Below are 21,881 nucleotides of genomic sequence, written 5' to 3'. Positions count from 1 at the left end.
ACTGGTCTAGGGCAATAAAAATATAAATGAATTTCTGAAATAGTCAAGACTGCGGACCATTTAATGTAACCAAGTGTTTCAGCCTATCGACATAACGATGTAAATCCCGCTGCTCGTTATGAGACTGTCGAAGTTTCAATTGTATAAAAAACGTCCTATCATATATTTATTATTTATTTTATATTTAGCGCTATGACATGTCCTTCTTCAAACGAGGCTTGTGGAGCAGCTGTAGGCAGCGGCTTGGCTCTACCCCTGGCATTGCTGAAGTCCATGGGCGACGGTAACCACTCACCATCAGGTGGGCCGTATGCTCGTCTGCCTACAAGGGCAATAAAAAAAAAAATGCGGAACGCATTACTGCTTCACGGCAGCATTGTTACGCCTAGTAATCATCATGACCGGTATGAGCGGATTAACCCACAGACACAGACCACTGAGCTTCTCGCCGGATCTTCTTAGTGGGTCGCGTTTCCGATCCGGTGGTAGATTCTGCGAAGCACTGCTCTTGCTAGGGTCAGTGTTAGCTCACCTACACATTCAGGGAAGCTAGTATAACCCCTTGAGCGTACTAGCAGTAGGCAGACAGATTACAAAACTAGCAAATTAAATTTTTATTAAAAGTGGACCGACCTCTTTTTCGTCGAGAAAATCATCTGTGACGATTTTTAGATTACAATTCCTAGTTTGACAATAAACCGCCATTTTCGTTAATAAGGTTAACGTGAAATAAAACCAATCACCGTGAATGCTCAAAATATAATTCATAATAACATTCTCATTTATTCATTAACAACATTATAACATTATATCTTACATTTTACAAATACGTTTTGATTAATTAATACGAGAGTTCCGCTTCGTTCCATTGACCACAGCATTTTTTTTTATCTAAGGGATTTTATGACCTGGTAACTAAGACATTTAAGTCATGTCTTATTATAATTTATATTCGTATTTTTATGAAAAATGACAATATGGATGAAACGAAATCAAGATAATTAATTTGAGACATTAATCAACTCGGATGAAATTAAATTAAATGAAATGAGATGAGACGATGTGGGATGAAATATAATCTCAGTAAAATGTTGGTCAATTACTGAGACTTTTCCAGTGGACTTTTTGGAGGATCCCGAGAAGTTACCTTCAGCGGCTTTGTTTGATTTTCCCATATTTGTGCACTTTCACAGATACTAAACTGTTAATAAGCCACCGTTACTACACATTTAAACCTGAAGAAACACTAAATATACAAAAAAAAGAAATCACACAACTTCAGTCCTCGCATTCCCGCCAAAAAGTCCACCACAGCAAAAGAAAACCCGGCACAGATAACGCATAGACGGGACAGAAGCCAGCACGTTGCTGTTACAAAGATACCAAAAAAACATCCTAGACGTGGTACGTTGACCTCTATCATCATATATTTTTAATAGTAAATATTAATAGACCGAAAGGACAAATGACAAACGGCCTCAAACAAAGTTTGGGTATTTCTATACGCTTCCCTTTAATTAATCATTAATGAGGTTCTTAAATGTCTCGATGCAATAAGATTGAAAGGTAAAAAACAAAGTTAATCACAATATTTAATGTGTTGTTTTTTTATGATTGAAGGATTTCTAGTGGCCCGGATGCCTTTCCAGTTTCACCAGGACAGGCGAGCAAAGGCTCAGCCAGCAGTGAAAATTTAATGTTCACCCACACCGCCATATTTATTCATAGATTATATTAAAAGAACACAAGTTTTTTCCACAGACTATATAGAACTCGCATCAAATATTTGAACATTAATATTCTGTATAGGACCGCGAGAACACAACAACTTGCCTTACAGAGTACTAAAGTTTCCAGTAACAAGTTCTCGACTATTGTCGATTAACACTGTGTTAATAAGTATCTTGAGCATCGGTGTTCTAACTATACTCGAGACCTAGAACTTGTATTTCAAAGTGATGGCGCATTTACGTTGTGGATGTCTATGGGCTCCAGTAGCCACTTGGCACCAGGTGGGCTGTGAGCTCTTCCACCCATTTGGGCAATAAAAAAAAAATTAAAAAAATTATACCCGCAGGCGGGTACCAATTTTTCTAATGAAATACGTACTTAACAAATTGTCACGATTGACTTCCACGGTGAAGGATTAATAACATTGCGTAATAAAAATCAAACCGGCAAAATTATAATTGATTGATTGATCGTGATGAAACATTTCTTGTTCTGAGCACGCCTAAATACAAAAAAAAACTGGAAAATAAGAGAAAGTTTAAATTCATGAAACCATTACTTTTTGAAATCGTTAAATTGAAAACGATCCAAATCCATGGTGAACTATTATAGATCCATAGACATATTTTTTTGGTACAATTTTTCCTTATTAGGAAAGGCAAGGGGATCTAAGCCCATACAACCAGATCCGTAAACATCCATATTCTCAACGCAAGCGACCGTACTTCTGACAACATGGCACCGCTGCACCGGGGTGATTTACAGTAATATAATATTAGAGCGCGAATCGTCGATATATCGACTCTCTATTATTCGCATAAAGTGCGAAGCGTCTATTGCGCAGTTCAATCATAGGTATTAGGTGTCTTATTTCGCGCACGTATAATGTTCTTAATAATTTATTAACTTTTATAAATAACCATTTAAAATAATTAGCCGTGAATTGTTTTTTTTTTGTTTTAAAGTTAACGTTTTTTTATAAAATATTTTATTTCCTTAACAAACTTTAGCAATTTTCCCAAATAAGTGACAATATATTCAGCAATAAAATGGCTTACGACACAGAGAAATTTATAGTTTTTTTTTTCTTTTCTAAATACTAGGAAGGCGATAATCAATGGAATGTACACGATGTTTCAGTTTCAATATTCATGAGAAATAAACAAAAAATCAATAACAATTAAGTAAGTTCGAGGAGGTTTTTGTTTTTTTATGGCCGAACACTACGGCTACACGTCAACGTCACATCAGTGACAGCTGTCACTTTGACAGGACGTCTTGTTCGTAGCCTAAGGAGGTCGGAAGTAAGTAGTATTCTCACACCACACGGGGGACAAGTTTGGAGAAATGTCGATTTGTGAAATACGATTTAAAATATTCAGTTTTAATGGGCGTCGCGTGCGGGCTCCAAATATCGTCGCCCCGCCTATTTCTGCCGCGAAGCAACCAAGCGTTCCAGTCTATCGTTAAGTAATAAGAATAATAATAAAAGAATCTTTCGTTTTTCACTAAATAAACACCGTTACAGGTTTTATCTGTTCGTATTTGTTTTAAGAAACTTATAAATAATTTCTCGGTCCGGCTTAAATCAACGCTTGTCCTTAAAGCGCTTAACCTTCGCCTTAAGAGCGGGTGGCGGGACGGTGGCGGTACATACGGAGTCAGTGCCGCCTGTGTTATAAATTCGAGGGTATTTATGCACAAAGAGGTAACTAAATTTTACGTGATCTTCATTTCGGTTCGCCGGTTTTGGATTGCTCTTTCAGTCTTGATATCTCGGCTCCTAGGGTATCCATGTTTTCCTAGAACAGAAGAACATCTGTGTCACACGACCAACGATTTCTTATATGTACATATGTACAGTGTTTTCTTCGATTTCCGCGAGTCGTGGATATAAATAATACTATTAATTTTAAAAGTTTAACCTCAAGTTAGTTTAACCTGACTCACTTAGCCACACGCAATTTCGTAACCTAAATCTATCTCTCTCACATATATGTCGTATCTCTCTCTCACGCATCTTCCGTCTCTCTCACACATACCTCTTCTCTCTCTCACACACCACATCCCTCTTTCTCACAAACACCACATCCCTCTCTCTCACACTCACCTTGCGTCTCTCTCACACACTCCTTGTCTCTCTCGCAAACACCCCCGTCCCTCTCACCTCTCAAAAGTGTGTGTACACAGCCCGTTACGTCACATCACGTAAATACGACCACTCACCTTGACATTTGAGGTCTAAGTGCCAATACCTCATACAGAGTTGCACAATTGCGTGACAGCTTAGCGATGGAAACAGGCGAGGCCGTGATACTTACCCTACCGAGCTCATAACGAGAGAGAGCGAGAGAGAGAGAGAGAGAGAGAGAGAGAGAGAGAGAGAGAGAGAGAAAGAGAGAAAACACAATTAACATTATAAAACAAACAACACGGAGATGCATTTGTACAATAGGCGGTCTTATCGCTAAAAGCGATCTCCAGATAAGTGAGATTTACAACCAATGCGCCCGAGGAATCAAGTATACGTACTTTAAGCGTAATGTTCTTCAGCAGAGTGTCTTCTAAGACGGCCTGCAGCCTCCTGTTCATCTCCAAAGACAGATCGAGGGTCATACCGCCCGGGTCTCCGCCCCAGACAGCGGCCATAGCCCCCCCACCCAACCGGGCTATCTCCTTCTGTATGCGAAAAACGATTCATTGACATTGACATTTCATAGGTATTTTTTATAACACGCTTTCAAAACTTCAAGACATCCTATCAACTTGACAGTTCGTACAGGCGTCATGGACCGATGACGTCACAAACATTTTGTAAATTCGCTCTAATATCCTCACCGGTGTAAACAGGAGACAAAAAAAAATTATACAAACAACAAACTTACATTGAAAACACGGCTTAAGCTCGTAGTACATTCAGTCAAAAAAGTATCGGGAATAAATGATTTGTTTATGGTACATAACAAACTCATTTTTTGTATGTTTATTTATTTAGGTTGGCACGTCTGTTTTTTGTTGTTGTTAAGTTGGCACAACTGCTTTTTTGGTGCTGTTGGGTTGGCACAACTGTTTTTGTTTGTTGTTAGGTTGGCACAACTGCTTTTTTGGTGTTGTTGGGTTGGCACGACTGTTGTTATTGTTGTTAGGTTGGCCCGACTGTCGTTATTGTTGTTAGGTTGGCACAACTGTTTTTTTTCATTTTGGCGCGTAATTTGTGTTACATCTGTTGAATTCTATTGTTGTTAGGTTAAACACAGTGATGTTTTTTCGTTAAATCATATTATCTAGAGTGTTTTGCGAATTTTATAGTGTACAGAGTTTGTCTCAAAATTTTGCGTCGCCAATGAAAATGTTATTAGAGGCGAATGTTGAATCGACTTCTTTATTCCTAAACTCAAATCATCACTGCGTAGCAGCCGTCCCGTAGAAGACATAGGCAGAATTCGGAGAGAGAACTTTATTCCGGAGTAAGCGTTTAAAAATGTTTTGATGATTAGATAATTTTTTGGCGCGTAAGTTTATTTAGAAGGTAATAAGATAATTTTGTGAATGAACAACTAACATTTTGTGTATTGTTTGATTTTTTCCCGGTAATTTCTTGACATAGTATTATTATTATACATAGCGTGCGGTTAAAGGCTATTTGGTTTATTCGACATTTCGCTTAATACGCGACATTTATCTTTGTAATTAAAGGTCAGCTTTATTTGGTACTAGCCGTAATCGCCCGTTTCGCTGCGCATTTAAAATTAAAATTATTTATTGTCCTTATTATTAGTGAGTCCAGCACTCGTGTAAACATCCATTAAGTACATGTATTTTCTACATGGATACCAAGTTTCAAGTCAATCGGAGGCACGGTTCAGTAGTTATAACGGAACATCCGTAAAAACCACTGTAGATTTATATAGGTATTAGTATAGGCAGCGGTAGGCAGCGGCTTGGCTCTGCCCCTGACATTGCTGAAGTCCATGGGCGACCGTAACCACTCACCATCAGGTGGGCCGTATGCTCGTCTGCCTACAAGGGCAATAAAAAAAAAGCTTAGCATCGAAAGTTCGATGTTTTCAATTGAACTTCAATTAAGTTTACTCCATTCGAATAGTTTTTTTATGATATTTTTTCCAAATGATTAAACTTTAAATGACTCTTCTGTAAAGTTGTAAAAATGTCGCTTAAACATATGTGTGTATTATATATATTAATATAGATTATCGAACATAATTTTAATCTTAAATATTTTCGGTACTAAATACCATAATCATACCTTTGTCAATCTTCTAGCCGGCTATGAAAATGTATGCATGAAAAAATAAATAGTCGAAGTTGAAGTCGTCGTGGCCTACGGATAAGACGTCCGGTGCATTGGTGTTGAGCGATGCACCAGTGTTCGAACCCCGCAGGCGGGTACCAATTTTTGTAATGAAATACGTACTTAACAAATGTTCACGATTAACTTCCACGGTGAAGGAATAACATCGTGTAATAAAAATCAAACCCGCAAAATTATAATTTGCGTAATTACTGGCGGTAGGACGCCTTATGAGTCCGCACGGGTAGGTACCATCACCCTGCCTATTTCTGCCGTGCGTTTCGAGACCTTAGAACTTATATCTCATGGTGGGTGGCGCATTTACGTTGTGGACGTCTATGGGCTCCAGTAACCACTTAACACCAGGTTGGCTGTGAGCTCGTCCAACCAACTAACAAATAAAAAAAAAGTTCTGGAATGTTCACCTTGTTGTCGTCCCGGCGGCTGGAGGCGACGGCGCCGGCCGGTAGCTGGTTGAGCAGCGCCCGCAGCAAGCGACTCTTGGCTCCGAGCTCGGCGGTGAGCTGACGGGCGTGCTCCTCGAGGAAGTCGACCCGCTCGGCGCGGCGGGCCAGCGCGCGCTGCAGCGACACCACGCGCTCCACCAGCGCCTGCCGGTCAGGCTCGCGGACCTACCCCGCCCACACCACACAGCACTCGTATATAAAACTGATGGAGGACTTTTTGTTTTTGGCGAGAACACGAGGAGTGAAGTTGCGTGATTATTTTTTATGCCCTTGTAGGCGAGCACACCCGCTGGAATTTCCAAACACTAGCCATAGCAAGAGCAGTGCTTCAACGAATCTACCACCAGAATCGCGACATAGTATGGCGTGAGCGGCAAACCACACCCCCTCTTCATCAGTTTTTTTTAAAAGGATTTTATGACCGGGTAACTAAGACCTTTAAGTCGTGTCTTATTTTAATTTTATATTCCTATTTTTATAAAAAATGATAATATGGAGTAATGAAGAATGAAATGAAGATGATTAATTTGAGACATTAATCAACTGGGATGAAATTAAATGAAACGAGATGATATTCGATGAAATACTATCTCAGTAAAATGGTGGTCATTTACTGAATTTTTTTCATTGCACTTTTTGGAGGATCCCGAAGAAGTTACGTCCAGCGGCTTTGTTTTATTTCTCCACATTCGTGCACTTTCACAGATATTAAAACAGTTAATAAACCACCGGTTATTACACATACATTTAATCTATTTTACGGTTAATTAATTTACAAGAAATACAATAATCTAACCTTCACCATGAATTTACTAAATAAACTCGGATTTCTTATCTGAAATTCAATAGAATACGACATTTTCTTTGTGCCAACGAGTTATATGGTAGAATGTTAGAAAGAGACAGCGCTATAGCGAGCGATGACGTCAAAGTTCAGTAATTAGATTATTTAAACGACCAAACAAGCGGGTTGGAGATATTTGGGACGTCTGCGTGGAGACGAAGTTTTTTTCTAAATAAATATTACGTTCACCAGTCACTCGACCTTTTAGCCAGACTATTTTTTTCTATTATTGTAGGCTGACGAGCACACGACTCCTTTATGGATTGAGTTACATCATCCAACCATACAACTTTAACCCTTAATACGCGCTACATAAATTACTTTTTTATTAACTGTTTTCTACCCACACTCCTCGTACAATAATTATAAAAAAATATATATTTCATGTCATTATTTAGTACCACTAAGCAGAATGCGAGAAGCTGCGTTTTATTTAAAACATGAACCTTATGTCTCGAGCACGTAGCGCTATATTTGTACGTGCGTCGATAGTATCCGGACGGAGACGGAACAAGAAAGTAATAGAGCAGATTCATATCATAAATAACGATTTTTTTTAAATATATATATATTATACCTGGACATCAGGAACGTTGTCTGCGTGTCCGTTCTGCAGACTCTCTTCTTGCGGTGCGCTTTCGCCGCTCGTCAGCGAGGACACGGATCCTTTAAAGGAAGAGAAACATTTTCCTTATGTTTAAAAAAAATATTTTTCTAAACTCTGATAATGATTGGTCTGATGCTGGTGTGAAAGTCGCATCGCAGATGCTGGCGGGAGATCAGCGCCGCAGTACCGATTGAGTAGGCTTTGCTGAGCCGGTGATCCAAGACACGTTATTGTGTTATTCTCTGTGTCTCTTTCGCCTGTGTGTTGCATGTCGCGTGACGGTAGGCCGCGGAGTAGGGATAAAGTGAAAGGCGCACGTCAGAGCAGCCAAGGCTAATATGGCGGCGCCTATAGTTCGCAGCAGCTGACCGTGTAGTGTATAGACTATTACACATTTGTGCCAGTGCTCCACGCTATTTTTTTGTTTGTTTTCGTCAATGTTTAATGTAAATGTTGTTTGTCAGAGTTAAATGTCTATAATGTGAAAAAAAAGTTTCACTTTTACCGTGGTTTCATAAAACCTCACAATAATTTTTTTCTTAATTTAAATTTGGAATCAATGTTTATTATTATTTATTATTTGGAATGTCGAAAAACGGACTGTGAATAGTGTTTTGCCTAGTTCTGCTGCGAAACTGTCATGTTTCTAGAACTATACAGTAGCTAATTCGACAAAATGGACAGTTCGCCCTCATGATCCTAAGTGAGTGCAAACATTCAAGTCTAAGGGCTACAGTAGCTACAAATATCATCGCTTCAAAAATAGAGCACCCTGTATATCATTATTTGCTGTGTGCGATTGGACGGTGCGAAGATATCGGGAGCGGACCGTGGGCCACATGACAAAAATTAATCGGTCTTCGATCCTATTTCAAGGTGAGCATAGACATCCAGCTTTGGAATGAGCTCCCCTCCACGGTATTTCTCGAGCGCTAAGACATGTCCTTCTTCAAACGAGGCTTGCGGAGAGTACTTAACTGTAGGCAGCGGCTTGGCTCTGCCCCTGGCATTGCTGAAGTCCATGGGCAACGATAACCACACACGGTCAGGCGGCTCGTCTGCCTATAAGGCCAATAAAATCTAAGAGCCTGTAAAAGAGAACACCCTGTACGTCATCTTTTTCGATGAGGGTGTGCGGGACCGCGGGCCACTTCACAATTCCACAAATTAATCTTCTTCTTTTTTTTATAAAAGAGAACACCCTGTACTCCTTACCTGTCCTCGTTGATGGAGCGTCGGCGTTCACTTTGGCTTCTAATTGTCCACAGCGTTTCATCGCTCGCTGCAATTCACGATTCATTTCCTGGCAACAAAATACATACTATTTATTACACGCTGAGGTTCCGGATAAATAAAAATTCTACCGAAAACAAATTAAAACTCTATTTAAATTCTCAATTCTCTTCAGGTGATCCGTTTGTTGTTTCGCTTCAAATAATTCCGATTAATGACTGACTGCGTGCCATCTCTGCAACGCTTTTATAGTCGATAAATCGAGTAGCCTCGATATGTGTTTCCGCTATCTCACAATAGATGGCATTGTACTTTTCGAGCGTTCTCGGTTTTACTAGTTCTTTTGATATTCGCTTCCGCCATTCAACGACAGATGGCGTTGCTCTTACCGGCGTAACAATACTCTCATTTTGTGTAAAGCCAAAGCTCTGCCAAAAGCGTCGGGCGCTTTTCAGGATATTATCAAAATAACCCTTCTACTCATATCTGTTCATAAAATATTTATAACTACTGATACCATGCACCCCACGCTTTTTTTTTTCAAATAAAGTCACTTTTTCTTACACTATTTTTAATTCAAATTTATTAAAATTAATTTTCTATTTTTTAGTTGGATTTTCTATAAAAGCGTATTTTGTTAGTTTTTTTTTTAAACTATTTTATTAACTATTTTTCATTTTTTTAGTTCAATTTCAATTTTTTCCATTTTTTTTTAAATATTGTATTTTCATCGGTCCTTAATAAGTATACCAAATTTCGAGTTAATCCGACGTTTTGAAGAGGGACAGAATCATGTTTAAAGATTCCGATATATACTGTATGGGCGCGAGTTCATGTCCATCGGGGCCAGAGGCGACGCGCGGGGGACAGCTCGCCCCGCCTTCGCCCGCCCCCCGCATTCGTCTGACATCGAGTGTTGTCCTTGACGGTTGTGACGCGCGCTTATCGACATCGAAAACGCTAACGCTATTGTGTTATTTAACCATGACCACTCCGCTTCCAACAAGTTCAGATAGAAAAAAACCTACTGAAAAAAAGATACATACTGATTCCGACTCTGATCTGTCGGTTGTCTTTTCATTTGATAGTAATTGAATTGGAATTTAAAAAATATTTTTCTCTATTACAAATAAACAAGTAATTACTTATAACATTTATTTTATTTCATAAATTGCAAAATTACCTTAAGTTACATTACACCAAATTGACAGCTGTTGACTAAATCGGTAGTTATTATCGACATTACCATAATTAACTAGGTCACAGCACTACCGCATTCCTCAGGATGGACATGAACTCGCGCGCCTACTGTACGTTTGAAGCTAATAAAAGCGTATTAAAAAAAGAACTCACCTTTATGGCACTCGAGTGTTTCTTCTTCAGAACCCCGTTCTCTCCCTTCTCCCATTCCAGCTTCTTGTTCGTCTCTGCCACTTCCTCCGTTAGTTCTGCCACCTGGAAGAGTATTGCAAGACCGCATTAGCGCACCCAATGACTTTCATAGTTTGACTACGAATAAATATATTTTGAAAAAGTTTATAGAAAGAATTATTACTCCATCGCCATATAATAGGCGCGCCATAAAAAAAAAGACATGACATTAGTAGTCCAACTGGAAAGACGAAGGTATCATCACACCATAAAGCCCAATCTTTTGTATAATCTGTTTTATGAAATGTGATATGGAGCGAAATGAAATGAAATCGACTAATTTGAGACATTAATCAATTGGGATGAGATTAAATGAAAGGAAATAATACAGGATGAAATATAGGTAGTCTCAGTAAAATAGTGGTTATTTGCTGAAACATTTTCAGTGGACTTTTTGGACGAAACAGAAGTTACGTCCTGTGTTTCATTTTCCAATATACCAATTTATTTGGGATTTTATGGCCTAGTAACTAAGACCTTTAGGTCACGTCTTATTTTAATTTTAATAAAAACTCTTTTATATGAAAAATAATATTATGAAAATGAAAGGAGGTTGATTAATGTGAAACAGTAAAGTGAAATGAAATGAAATGAAAACGAAATGAAATGAAATGAAAACGAAATGAAGCGAAATGAGATGAGATGATATTGGATGAAATATAGTCTCAGTAAAATGGTGGTCATTTACTGAGACTTCACTGGATTTTTTGGAGAATCACGAGAAGTGGACTTTTTTGAGGATCACGAGAAGTGGACTTTTTGGAGGATCACGAGAAGTAACGTCCAGCGGCTTTGTTTCATTTTCCCACATTTGTGTACTTTCACAGATGCTAAACAGTTAGTAAACCACCGTTATTATCCTGAAAAGCAACCCACGCTTTTTTTAACATTAAAATAATTTTTTCTTACACTATTTTTAATTAAAATTAAAATTTATTTTCTAGTTTTTAGGTGGATTTTCTATAAAAGCGTATTTTGCTAGTTTTTTTAAACTATTAAATTTTTTTCCCTTGCATTGAACTGTATTGAATTTCAGCTTCGCGGCGGAAACCGGCAGGGTTGTGATGCCTACCCGTGCGGACTCACAAGAGGTCATACCACCAGCAATTACGCAAATTATAATTTTGCGGGATTGATTTTTATTACACAATGTTATTTCTTCACCGTGGAAATCAATCGTGAACATTTGTTGAGTACGTATTTCATTAGAAAAATTAATATTTTAAATTACAAATTTTTAAGAAGTCGTTGTGGCCTAAAGGATAAGTCGTCCGATGCATTCGTGTTGAGCGATGCACCAGTATTCGAATCTCAGGCGGATACCAATTTTTCTAATGAAATACGTACGTATCAAATGTTCACGATTAACTTCCACGGTGAAGGAATAACATCGTGTAATAAAAATCAAACCCGCAAAATTATAATTTGCGTAATCACTGGTGGTAGGACGTCTTGTGAGTCCGCGCGGGTGGGTACCACCACCCCGCCTATTTCCGCCATGAAGCAGTAATGCGTTTCGGTTTGAAGGGTGGGACAGCCGTCGTAACTATACTGAGACCTTAGAACTTATATCTCGAGGTGGGTGGCGCATTTACGTTGTAGATGTCTATGGGCTCCAGTAACCACTTAACATCAGGTGGGCTGTGAGCTCGTCCATCCATCTAAGAAATAAAAAATAAAAAATTACACCGGACGTCTCATCCTTTAGGCCATGACGACTTCTACCTCGATTTCGATCTTGGTTCGATGTTGCGTTATACCGACCTTCCTGGCGAGCACTCGATTTTCCTTGTTCCTCCTCTCAATCTCCTCATCGAGGGCCCTCTGCAGACCCTCGCACTCCGCCCGCAAGCCGGCGACCTGGTCCCTGAGCGTTGCGTTATCAAGTTCTAAGGCTTGAGCCTGTAATAAAAAATCAACAACAACAAATTACCAATTAGTTTCCGATTATTACGTTAATTTTAGTATTAAAGCTGATAGTTGAGTCTGTGAGCAGCCGTGACCACTCACAGTCAGTTGGGCTGCCAGATTGTCTCTCTTTGACGACCAAAATGGAATTTTTAATATATGAAGAATAGTTATTAGTAAACTTTAATAAAATTCAATACTATTATGGTGACTTTCCTTATTATACGTAGCAGCAGTAAGGGTGGGGACAGTAATAGGTAGTGCTGTCAGTAGTAATTAGTAGTGGTAGTAGTTAGTAATACTAGTGGTAGTAATTAGAGTTGGTAATCGTGATTATTAGTGGCAGTGGTAAGTATTGTTAGTAGTAAATATGGTGCTGGTAGTACTACTTAGTGGTGGTAGTAGTATTTAGTAGTGTTGGTAGTCGTATTTAGTGGTGTTGGTAGTAGTATTTAGAGGTGCTAGTAGTAATATTTGTGGGAGGCTTAAATTACGTCGGGGTCACCAGTGTGGGAGGCCTAAGCGACGAATAGAAGAACTTCCATCGAACGGGTGATATTGCTCGGCAGACCGACGATCTGAAGGTGGTTGTTCGGAACTTGTATATATGCGAGCTTATCTTGAAAATGTCGTAAGCGAGATTCATGCATCTGTCAAATATTTTGCGCTGTATGATGGCTACCGCCACAGTATTTAGTGGTGCTTGTAGTAGTACTTAGTGGTGGTAGTAGTATTTAATGGCGTTGGTAGTAGTATTTAGTGGTGGTAGTAGTATTTAGTGTTAGTATTAGTATTTAGTGGTACAGGTAGTAGTAACTAGTGATGGTAGTAGTAAGCAACGCCGGTAGTAGTATAGTAGTACGACCGTGGCGCGATGCTTGTGCGCCGCGGCCCGCTCCGCGACGTGCTGCTGCGTGAGGGCGGCGGCGTGCTCGAGCGCGGCGGCCTCCCTCCGTCCGCACGTCTCGGCCCGCGCCCTCTCCGCGCTCAGAGCGTGCTCCGCCTCGTCCGCCCTCACAGTCTCCCTGCACACGACATTATACACTACTTACTAGTGGTAGGATTTTTTTTTAAAGGATTTTATGACCTGGTATCTAAGACCTTTAAGTCATGTCTTATTTTAATTGATATTCTTATTTTTATGAAAAATTATAGTATGGAGTGAAATGAAATGAAGATGATTAATTTGAGACATTAATCAACTGAGATGAAATGAAAAGAAATAAGATGAAATGGTATGGGATGAAATATAATCTCAGTAAAAGGGTGGTTATTTATTGGAGGATCTCGAGAAGTTACGTCCAGCGATTTTGTTTCATTTTCCCACATTTGTGCACTTTCACAGACATTAAACAGTTAATAAACCACCGTTATTACACATTTAAATCTGAAGAAACACTAAATAGACAAAATAAAACAAATCACACAACATCACGTCTCGCGTTCCCGCCAAAAAGTCCCGGCGGTAAGACGTCTTGTGAGTCCGCGCGGGTAGGTACCACCACCTTATTTCTGCCGTGAAGCAGTAATGCGTTTCGGTTTGAAGGGCGGGGCAGCCGTTGTAACTGTGTGGTTTTGTTGATGTTGAGGGTTTACTGTGCGCTCTCCTCCGGAAACCTCATCAGAGTGGTCAATAAAACACTGAGTATAATTGTATGTTTATTCACGTGCAGCGACCGCGGTGGATCGCTGCACGTTGACCACTGACTCACTAACGTATGTTGCTCATTACTACAACTGCATAGTAAGCAGCTAAGCGGGGCGGGGTATCATTCCCCTACATAACTATATCTCGAAATCGTCGTGGCCTAACGGATAAGACGTCCGGTGCATTCGTGATGAGCGATGCACCGGTGTTCGAATCCCGCAGGCGGGTACCAATTTTTCTAATGAAATAAGTACTTAACAGATGTTCACGATTGACTTCCACGGTGAAGGAATAACATCGTGTAATAAAAATCAAACCCGCAAAATTATAATTTGCGTAATTACTGGTGGTAGGACCTCTTGTGAGTCCGCGCGGGTAGGTACCACCACCCTAGTTCAGCCGTTGAAACAGTAATGCGTTTCGGCTTGAAGGGCGGGGCAGCCGTTGTAACTATACTGAGAGCTTAGAACTTATATCTCAAAGTGGGTGGCCCATTTACGCTGTAGATGTATATGGGCTCCGGTAACCACTAAACACCTGGTAGGTTGTGAGCTCGTCCATCCACCTAAGCAATAAAAGAATAAAAACAACGATTCGATGTTTTTAATTTAGCTTCAGTTAAGTTCACTCCATTTAAATAGCTGAAAAAGTTTTTATTTTGTTTTTTTTTTCCAAATTTTAAACTTTAAATGGCTCTACTGTAGAGACCCCTATACGTGTTTGAAACCAGCTTAATAAAAAAAGTAAACAATAAAAAAATTACCGTTTAAATTTCGTGCATACTAGAGAACACCCTGTAGCGAATTATGACGTCATACGTGTAAGGTGACCTTTTCCAATGCTGTTATAAGAACATTGAAGAAATACCGTAGGGCTGAACCGTGGAATTTAGTGGAAGACTCGTGACATGATGGTCATATACGGGTCCAACAGTTTCCGAGGCATCATTCAACTTGTTTGTACTATCTAAACATACATCTATCTCTCTCTTATCTAGTTTACTAGAGTAAAGCGCAAAAAGGACAGATCTAGTGGCTCACCTCTGCAACTGTGCGCTGAGTACATCGGCCAGTGCTGCTTGAGCTCTCAGAGCTGCAAGTTCGGCAGCCTCCTCCTCTAAACGTAACTTGCTCTCGCGCAAAACCGTCACCTGTTAACAAAAGTGGATGACGTGGGTTAAGTGGGTGGCGCATTTACGTTGTAGATGTCCATGGGCTCCAGTAACCATTTAACACCAGGTGGGCTGTGAGCTCGTCCACGCATCTAAGCAATAAAAAAAGGCTTTTCTTTCGAAGTCTGATCCCCTCTCCAAGCCCCCAAACACCCCCTATCACTATAACCCGGTATTATATTCAGGGAACACTGCCACTCTCCGGGAAATCCCTCAGTGGCCTTCGCCACGCCAATACGGCCTACCTGATGGTGAGTGGTTACCGTCGCCCGTGGACTTCAGCAATGCCAGGGGCAGAGTCAGGCCGCTGCCTACCGCTTAATACTCTCCACAAGCCTCGTTTGAAGAAGGACATGTCATAACGCTCGGGAAACAAAGTGGAGGGGAGCTCATTCCAAAGCCGGATGTTACGTGGCAAAAAAGATCTCTGGAAACGCACTGTCGACATCTCGACATCATCTCAAACAATTCCTCAGAGCACTCCTCATGGAACATACGGTAAAAAATACAGAGGGAACCGAAGTCCCTCTGTATTTTCTAGTATTCTAGACAACGTCCTCTGCTCTCCTCCCTAGCTACCGTAGTGTAAGACAGCAATTTACTGCTGACTTCCAAATAAGCTTCTACAGATAACTACCTCTTAAAGATTCCGTTGGCTCCAGCTGGAATTTATTTCATTCCATGGGCCCAATACTAGAAACTAAAAAAAAAAAACATTAAAGACTTAAATTACCTCGGCGCTGGTGCGAGCGAGAGAATCGATAGCGGCCTCTCGCTCCCTCGAGCAAATGTCCAGTTGTGTCGTCATCGTCGACAATCTCTTCTCCAGCTCGTCCTTTTCGTGTCTGCAGAGGATCAGGGCCGCCTGGCTCTCTTTCAATTCGGTCTCTGTGACGTACAGTATTAAGGTTCAATATTGCGTGATGAAAAGTGATTGCATACAGCAGAGATGCGAATGTTGCAATGAATGTGTGGAGTAACAAGAATGGATAGAATACGGAATGAATATGTTAGAGGAAGTCTGAAAGTGGCACCTGTGACAAAGAAGCTGAGAAGTGCGCGTTTGGGATGGTACGGACATGTGATAAGACGAAATGAAAATGAGGTTGGTAAGAGAGTGTTTAATGAGGAAGAGAATGACGTCAGAGTCAATAAAGTCATCACATTAAAAACACTATACCACCAGCCTATATCCGTAATATACAGTTTAAAAAAAAAACACAAAAAAAAAAATTAAGAATATAGTAATAAAATATTAATATTACACTTGCGTCGCTCAATACGAGTACTCCAGCCGTCTTAATTCTTCAGGGCGCGACGACTGCTTACATTATAAATACCGATATACCAAATTATAAAGCATACCAAGATGTTTCGCTCTGATGGAGTCAGTGGCCTGGGCCGCGGCTGCTCCCTTGGCGGCCTCCAATTCCGACACCTGCGCCGAAAGCTTCTCAACGCGTTCGGAGCTTTCCTGCAAATCGAGACGCGAAAAAAAAGTAAAAATGTGGTGTCGTGGGACACCAGGTAAGAACGAAGCTCCTTCGGCAAATGTAGAATCGACACAATTTGCAAAAAAAAAATCGTGCTCAATTTTATGTTGGTTTTCTTGATTTTTCTCTTAAATTTTGCTGATTAGTTTTTATTTAAGTACAGGAAAGTATTTAGGAAATTCAGTATTTTAGAAAATAATAAATTACGTAAAATAAAAATAAAATCTTAATTCAAATTATCAATTAAAATAACAAAATATGTCTCTTTATTTTTGTTTGACAACATAAAATTACATAGAAATAGAAATAATTACAAAATAGTGAGAGAATGGATGAGAGAACGAAAAGAAAGAGGGAGAAAGAGAAAGGTATTATACACTACTCGCTTGTGTATACGACTGTCGCGCCTGCGCACGTCTCATTTAACGGTTTTATTCCACGCACTTTTTTCCACGGATTTTTTCCACGCACTTTTTTCCACGGATTTTTTCTTACGGTTTTACTATCACATTTTTTTCAGTTCGGTCGCGCAGCAAAATCCCTATCCCCTCCAAGCCTGCCGTAAGGAACTTCGTTCCAAAAAACATGAAAAGCTACTTCGTTCACCTGTGTGATGCGCGTCTCGGTATCCCTCACATGGTGGTAGGACGTGACGCTTGTGAGTCCGCAAGGGTAGGTAGCAATAATTTATTTGTTTCTTATGTCTTTTTGCTTACTGCTTGAATGGGTGGACGAGCTCACAGCTCACCTGGTGTTAAGTGGTTACTAGAGCCCATAGACATCTACAACGTAAAGGCCGCCACCCACTTTGAGATGTGAGTCCTAAGGTCTTAGTATAGTTACAACGGCTACCCCACCCTTCAAACCGAAACGCATTACTACTTCACGACAGAAATAGGCGGAGTGGTGGTACCTACCCGTGCGGACTTACAAGAGGTCCTACCACCAGTAATAAGTCGACCGGCTGCTTGGCGTACTCTTTCTCGCTCGCACAGCCGAACGGCCCCGATTGCGTTCTCTTTCTCGCTTGCACTTGCACAACGACTGCATGACAGACTACACCTTACCAATAGTGTTCAGCATTCTATTGGCTGTATGGGCGTCGAACCGTTTGCCTCCTTCAGGAACTCACCCTGTACGCGTCCATCTCCATACGAAGCTTACTCTGAGTCCACTTCAATCGACCCTCGAGCTCCCGTAAGTCTTCACGTAATTTAGAAACTTCTCTCTCGTTTTTCTGCACCTCATGACACTGAAAACATTTACACATAAAGTTGTACACCTGTAAACATGGGATAACTTGAAGTTTATGTAATAGTATCGTTACGCCATCTATTGTCAAATAACGGAAACACACCACACTCGACTTGTCAGGAATGTTCTCGATAGTTCCAGGGATGTCGTATCGACTATAAAAGCGTTGCAGAGATGACATGAAGGCAGTTAATAATCGGATCGACTCGAAGCGAAAAAATCGCGAACGGATCACCTGAAGCGATGCGGAAGAATTGAATTAAAAAGTTGTAAAGTATTCTAAGTGTTAATACAGTTTCAATTTACACTTTGGTAGAATTTTTATTTATCCCGAACCCCAGCGCGTAGCAGTAATCCTGCCTTGTTCTGCCGTGAAGCAGTAATGCGTTTCGGTTTGAAGGGTGGGGCAGGTGTTGTAACTATACCGAGACCTTAGAACTTATATCTCAAGGTATGTGACGGCATTTACGTTGTAGATGTCTATGGGCTCCGGTAACCGCTCAACACTAGGTAGGCCGTGAGCTCGTCCATCCACTTAAGTAATAAAAAAATTATTACAAATGTAGCAAAATAATTACAAATGTTTAAGCAAACAGTGAAACACGAATTTTGATCACTCTTGTTAACTTCCTTGATTTTTCCTTCCTGGTTATTTAAACTACTCTTATTTGGTTCCTTGGGCAGATATTATCAACCTTTCTCGGGGTGAGCCCCGTGAGCTCACCAGCCAGTGTGCAGGCTCCTGACAGAGAGGTAGGCAAAGAAAGCAGCCCACAGCTAACGCTAATATTCCCCTAATCTCTAATACTAACCTTATCATCATAGAGCTGACATATCCTGGTCTTTTCAGCGGCCGCAGACCTGAGTTTATTGTTGAGCAACTCCACTTCGTTTAGGGCACACTTTTCGCTTTTGGCTGCTTTTTCGGCTGCACGCTTCGCCTCTATGTGAGCGCATTCGACGCTGGCGTAGCGCATTACGGCCGCATCCTTCTCGCGGTCGGCTTGTTCTAGACGCTTCGATAGCTGGAGAGTCAAGCAGTATTAAGGTTTACAATGGTTTTTTTTTTATAAATAGTTTGGCTCCAACGCCTTTGGCATTGATTTTGCCAATGTCAAAGTATTTACAAAAATGAATTACATACTAAATCTAAATACAAATAAATTTGTTCAGTTTTTCCATACGCAAATGGTTTTAAGAGCAGCACATACAAATATAACTACTTTAGAGATAAATATTATTAGCAGATAAAAATTTACACAGAATATTTACATGTTTAGAATAGAATAAAGTTAATAACCAATTAATATTAATAGGCCGGGGAATGTAATTGGGAAGGATATCATAAAGAGGGCATACGGTATTGGGGCAGTCGAAGAAAACGTGATCCAGAAACGTTTTTAGTGGTCAGTGATTACAGTCGACAATAACGCCAATGAATAACTCTTCAGAAACCTTATTTGATAGTACTCCCTGCAATGCTCATGTTAATGTTGCCTCGCATGATGGGAATCACGAAACACAATGTGAATGGGCCCTATGCAGTAACACTCAATTCCAACAAAAGTTCTATTGAGTCAAGACCGATGTAATTTGATCCCTGATAGCGAGACCAAGTCAAATCGGCAGTTGACAGTTGTTTGCGTGAGTGTACCAGGCTTACCACAAGCCGGGAGAAGTGGCGATTGCTCGTGAGGCGCATAACATCTGCCCACACCAATGATACCGAAAGACGACCATGACTGCTCTGACAAGAGTGATACGACAAAGAAAGAAAAGCAACAGTTTCCTCTGAATCTCGTACTATGCAGTCATATTGAAGGTGGAGAGTGTGGGCTCAAGTGACTGCCAGGTATCCAGGGCAGGAATGGATGAAGTAGCTGTCTAAGTTTTGAAAAAGAATACTATTCCATAATAATGCAATTTCACTACCAATTATGAATGCTTCGTGTTTTGGGACATTTTAAAGATACCTAAGTATATTATGGAATATGAAGGTACCAAGTCAACATAGTATAGCACCTAACTAAGATTCATTGTACTAACAGAACTAAAGACATTGAGAAGATAAGTTACATTATTATTTTTAACTAGAATTTTCAAAGTTCTCAGGATTTTTGTTGATTCTTCTTCTTCTTCTTCTTTGTCGTTTCCTCATTACTGAGGGTCGTGACCTTGGTCCAGTTTTTGCACCAGCTTCCTCCAATGATTCCTCCAATTTTGTTGATAAGAAAACAAATAAAGGTAAAATATAAATTGTACCTAGATAGCATCAGTGATATTTAATAAGAGTAATAATAACATTTACCAGATCCATTTTTGCTTCCAACTCCTTGAAAGCATTATCCTTTCGATTTGTTTCGTCGCTTTGTTGTCTAAGGCGATCCTTCAACAATGCATTTTCGTCTCTCTGCTCCACTAAGACTCTTTCTAGAATTTCCATTTTAGTTCTCAGGATACCTAAGTCAGTTGTATCATCAGATTTAACATCAACTGGTTTTGTAGGATTCTCAGTTGATTTGACGTCAATAGACTCCACTTCATCCTCAAATATTTCACTCATTATTTTACCATTCGGTATAGGTTTCACTGATTTTACCGGTTTTGGTGTACGGTATCCGTAGGCATATTTCAGACTCCCACTGACTGAAGAGAAGATTCCCTGAACATTCTTAACTATGCTACCCACATCTTGGTTTAGTATTTCTTTTGGTAGCCGTGGATGTGTATTCGTCGCAGTTTCTGGTATTTTCTGCAATGCGGTGACTTTGGTTTTTTGATTCGAAAACTCTGATAATACTCTATCGGCATTTATCAAGTCTTCATTCCTGGTGTTTGTTTTAGAGTCGTCATCATTGTATTTTGTAAGATTGTCGCAACTGCGACTAAGCAGTGACATGTTAGCGATTCTGTCAACAGAGTCATGTCCGTTCAGGCTAACTGTAGATACTGTTAAGCTATGACTGATATTACCTATATCCGTATTATTCAGCAACGTTTGTAAGGATTGTGTACTACTATTTGTCGTTATATCTTTGGTTTTATTACATGAATTAGTTTCATTGGTTTCATAATTATACTTAATTGTCTCCTTAGCAACATTTTCTTCTGATGGATCCGGGCTAGAAGAATTACTGTCAGTAACTGCGTTGGACTTATTTAGGCTATTTGGTGAGCCATCCGAGCTTAAGTTTACCAATGGGGTGACGTCAGTTTCCGAATCGGATATGGGGAAAGCAGAATCCATTGTATCTAAGCCTGAATCGCAGTTTGTATCACTAGCTGTGCAATTTTCATAGCTATTCGTCCTACATTTAGAACTTTCACCTTGCACCAAATTTTCGTTTGGAGAATCATTGTAAGAAGAAATTATTTGATTATCTGTGGTGGAACAGGTACCAGGGTAAGCCTCGAAGCAATCCGCGCATGAATTTTTGGTTTCCAAATTGTTTTCAATAGTTTTTTCTTCATTTCCTAAGGTCAGGCATTCGCCAACGTCATCTTTCTCAATATGGCTAGACCTCTCATCATATCCGGTGGACATTTTTATATACAGAGCTACTTAATTTAAATCTATTATTTTTATTGCAGAGTTTAGAAGTGCGAGAGCCATGGGAATTTGTGTATTATTATTTAAACAAAAAATAAACATCGCATGAATTTGACGTCAAGGTTTCGACTTCGACTGACTTTGACTTTTGTTTGAGTTTGAGTTTGACAGTAGTAGTTCTATTTTTCCAACTAGAAAGGCAAATGGATCATACCATACAGCATAATATTTT

At 39.9% G+C, this 21,881-nt stretch overlaps 1 protein-coding gene across 2 annotated transcripts; it reads right to left on the bottom strand.

Moving 5' to 3' along the window:
* Positions 1 to 745: 745 nt before the first annotated feature.
* LOC101744222 (coiled-coil domain-containing protein 186) lies at positions 746 to 21,643 on the bottom strand. 2 transcript variants are annotated; one of them, XM_062675856.1, is made up of 15 exons: positions 20,408 to 21,643; positions 18,912 to 19,124; positions 17,978 to 18,097; positions 16,718 to 16,826; positions 16,086 to 16,240; positions 15,222 to 15,331; positions 13,399 to 13,558; positions 12,390 to 12,527; positions 10,548 to 10,649; positions 9,177 to 9,264; positions 7,932 to 8,020; positions 7,307 to 7,345; positions 6,469 to 6,675; positions 4,264 to 4,410; positions 746 to 3,533 (listed from the first exon to the last, which is right to left on the bottom strand). In XM_062675856.1, exons 1-15 carry the CDS (start codon positions 21,641 to 21,643, stop codon positions 3,462 to 3,464), a joined length of 2,985 nt encoding a protein of 994 aa, XP_062531840.1. In that variant the 3' UTR covers positions 746 to 3,461. The 2 variants fall into 2 exon arrangements, with proteins under 2 accessions (XP_062531840.1, XP_062531841.1); XM_062675857.1 differs by lacking the exon at positions 7,307 to 7,345.
* Positions 21,644 to 21,881: the final 238 nt, after the last annotated feature.

This window comes from Bombyx mori, chromosome 24 (genome assembly GCF_030269925.1).
Source record: "Bombyx mori chromosome 24, ASM3026992v2".
Taxonomy (NCBI): domain Eukaryota; kingdom Metazoa; phylum Arthropoda; class Insecta; order Lepidoptera; family Bombycidae; genus Bombyx; species Bombyx mori.
This window is presented reverse-complemented; position numbering and strand designations above follow the sequence as displayed.

What these genes read in the sequence shown, in the direction of transcription:
- LOC101744222 (XM_062675856.1), bottom strand. Translation starts at nt 21,643, where the DNA reads ATGTCCACCGGATATGATGAGAGGTCTAGCCATATTGAGAAAGATGAC. An exon ending in GTCAGCTCTATGATGATAAG is followed by an intron (nt 18,098 to 18,911) that starts GTTAGTATTAGA and finishes AAATGTTTTCAG; the next exon opens with TGTCATGAGGTGCAGAAAAA. An exon ending in ATCGAGTGCTCGCCAGGAAG is followed by an intron (nt 10,650 to 12,389) that starts GTCGGTATAACG and finishes ATACTCTTCCAG; the next exon opens with GTGGCAGAACTAACGGAGGA.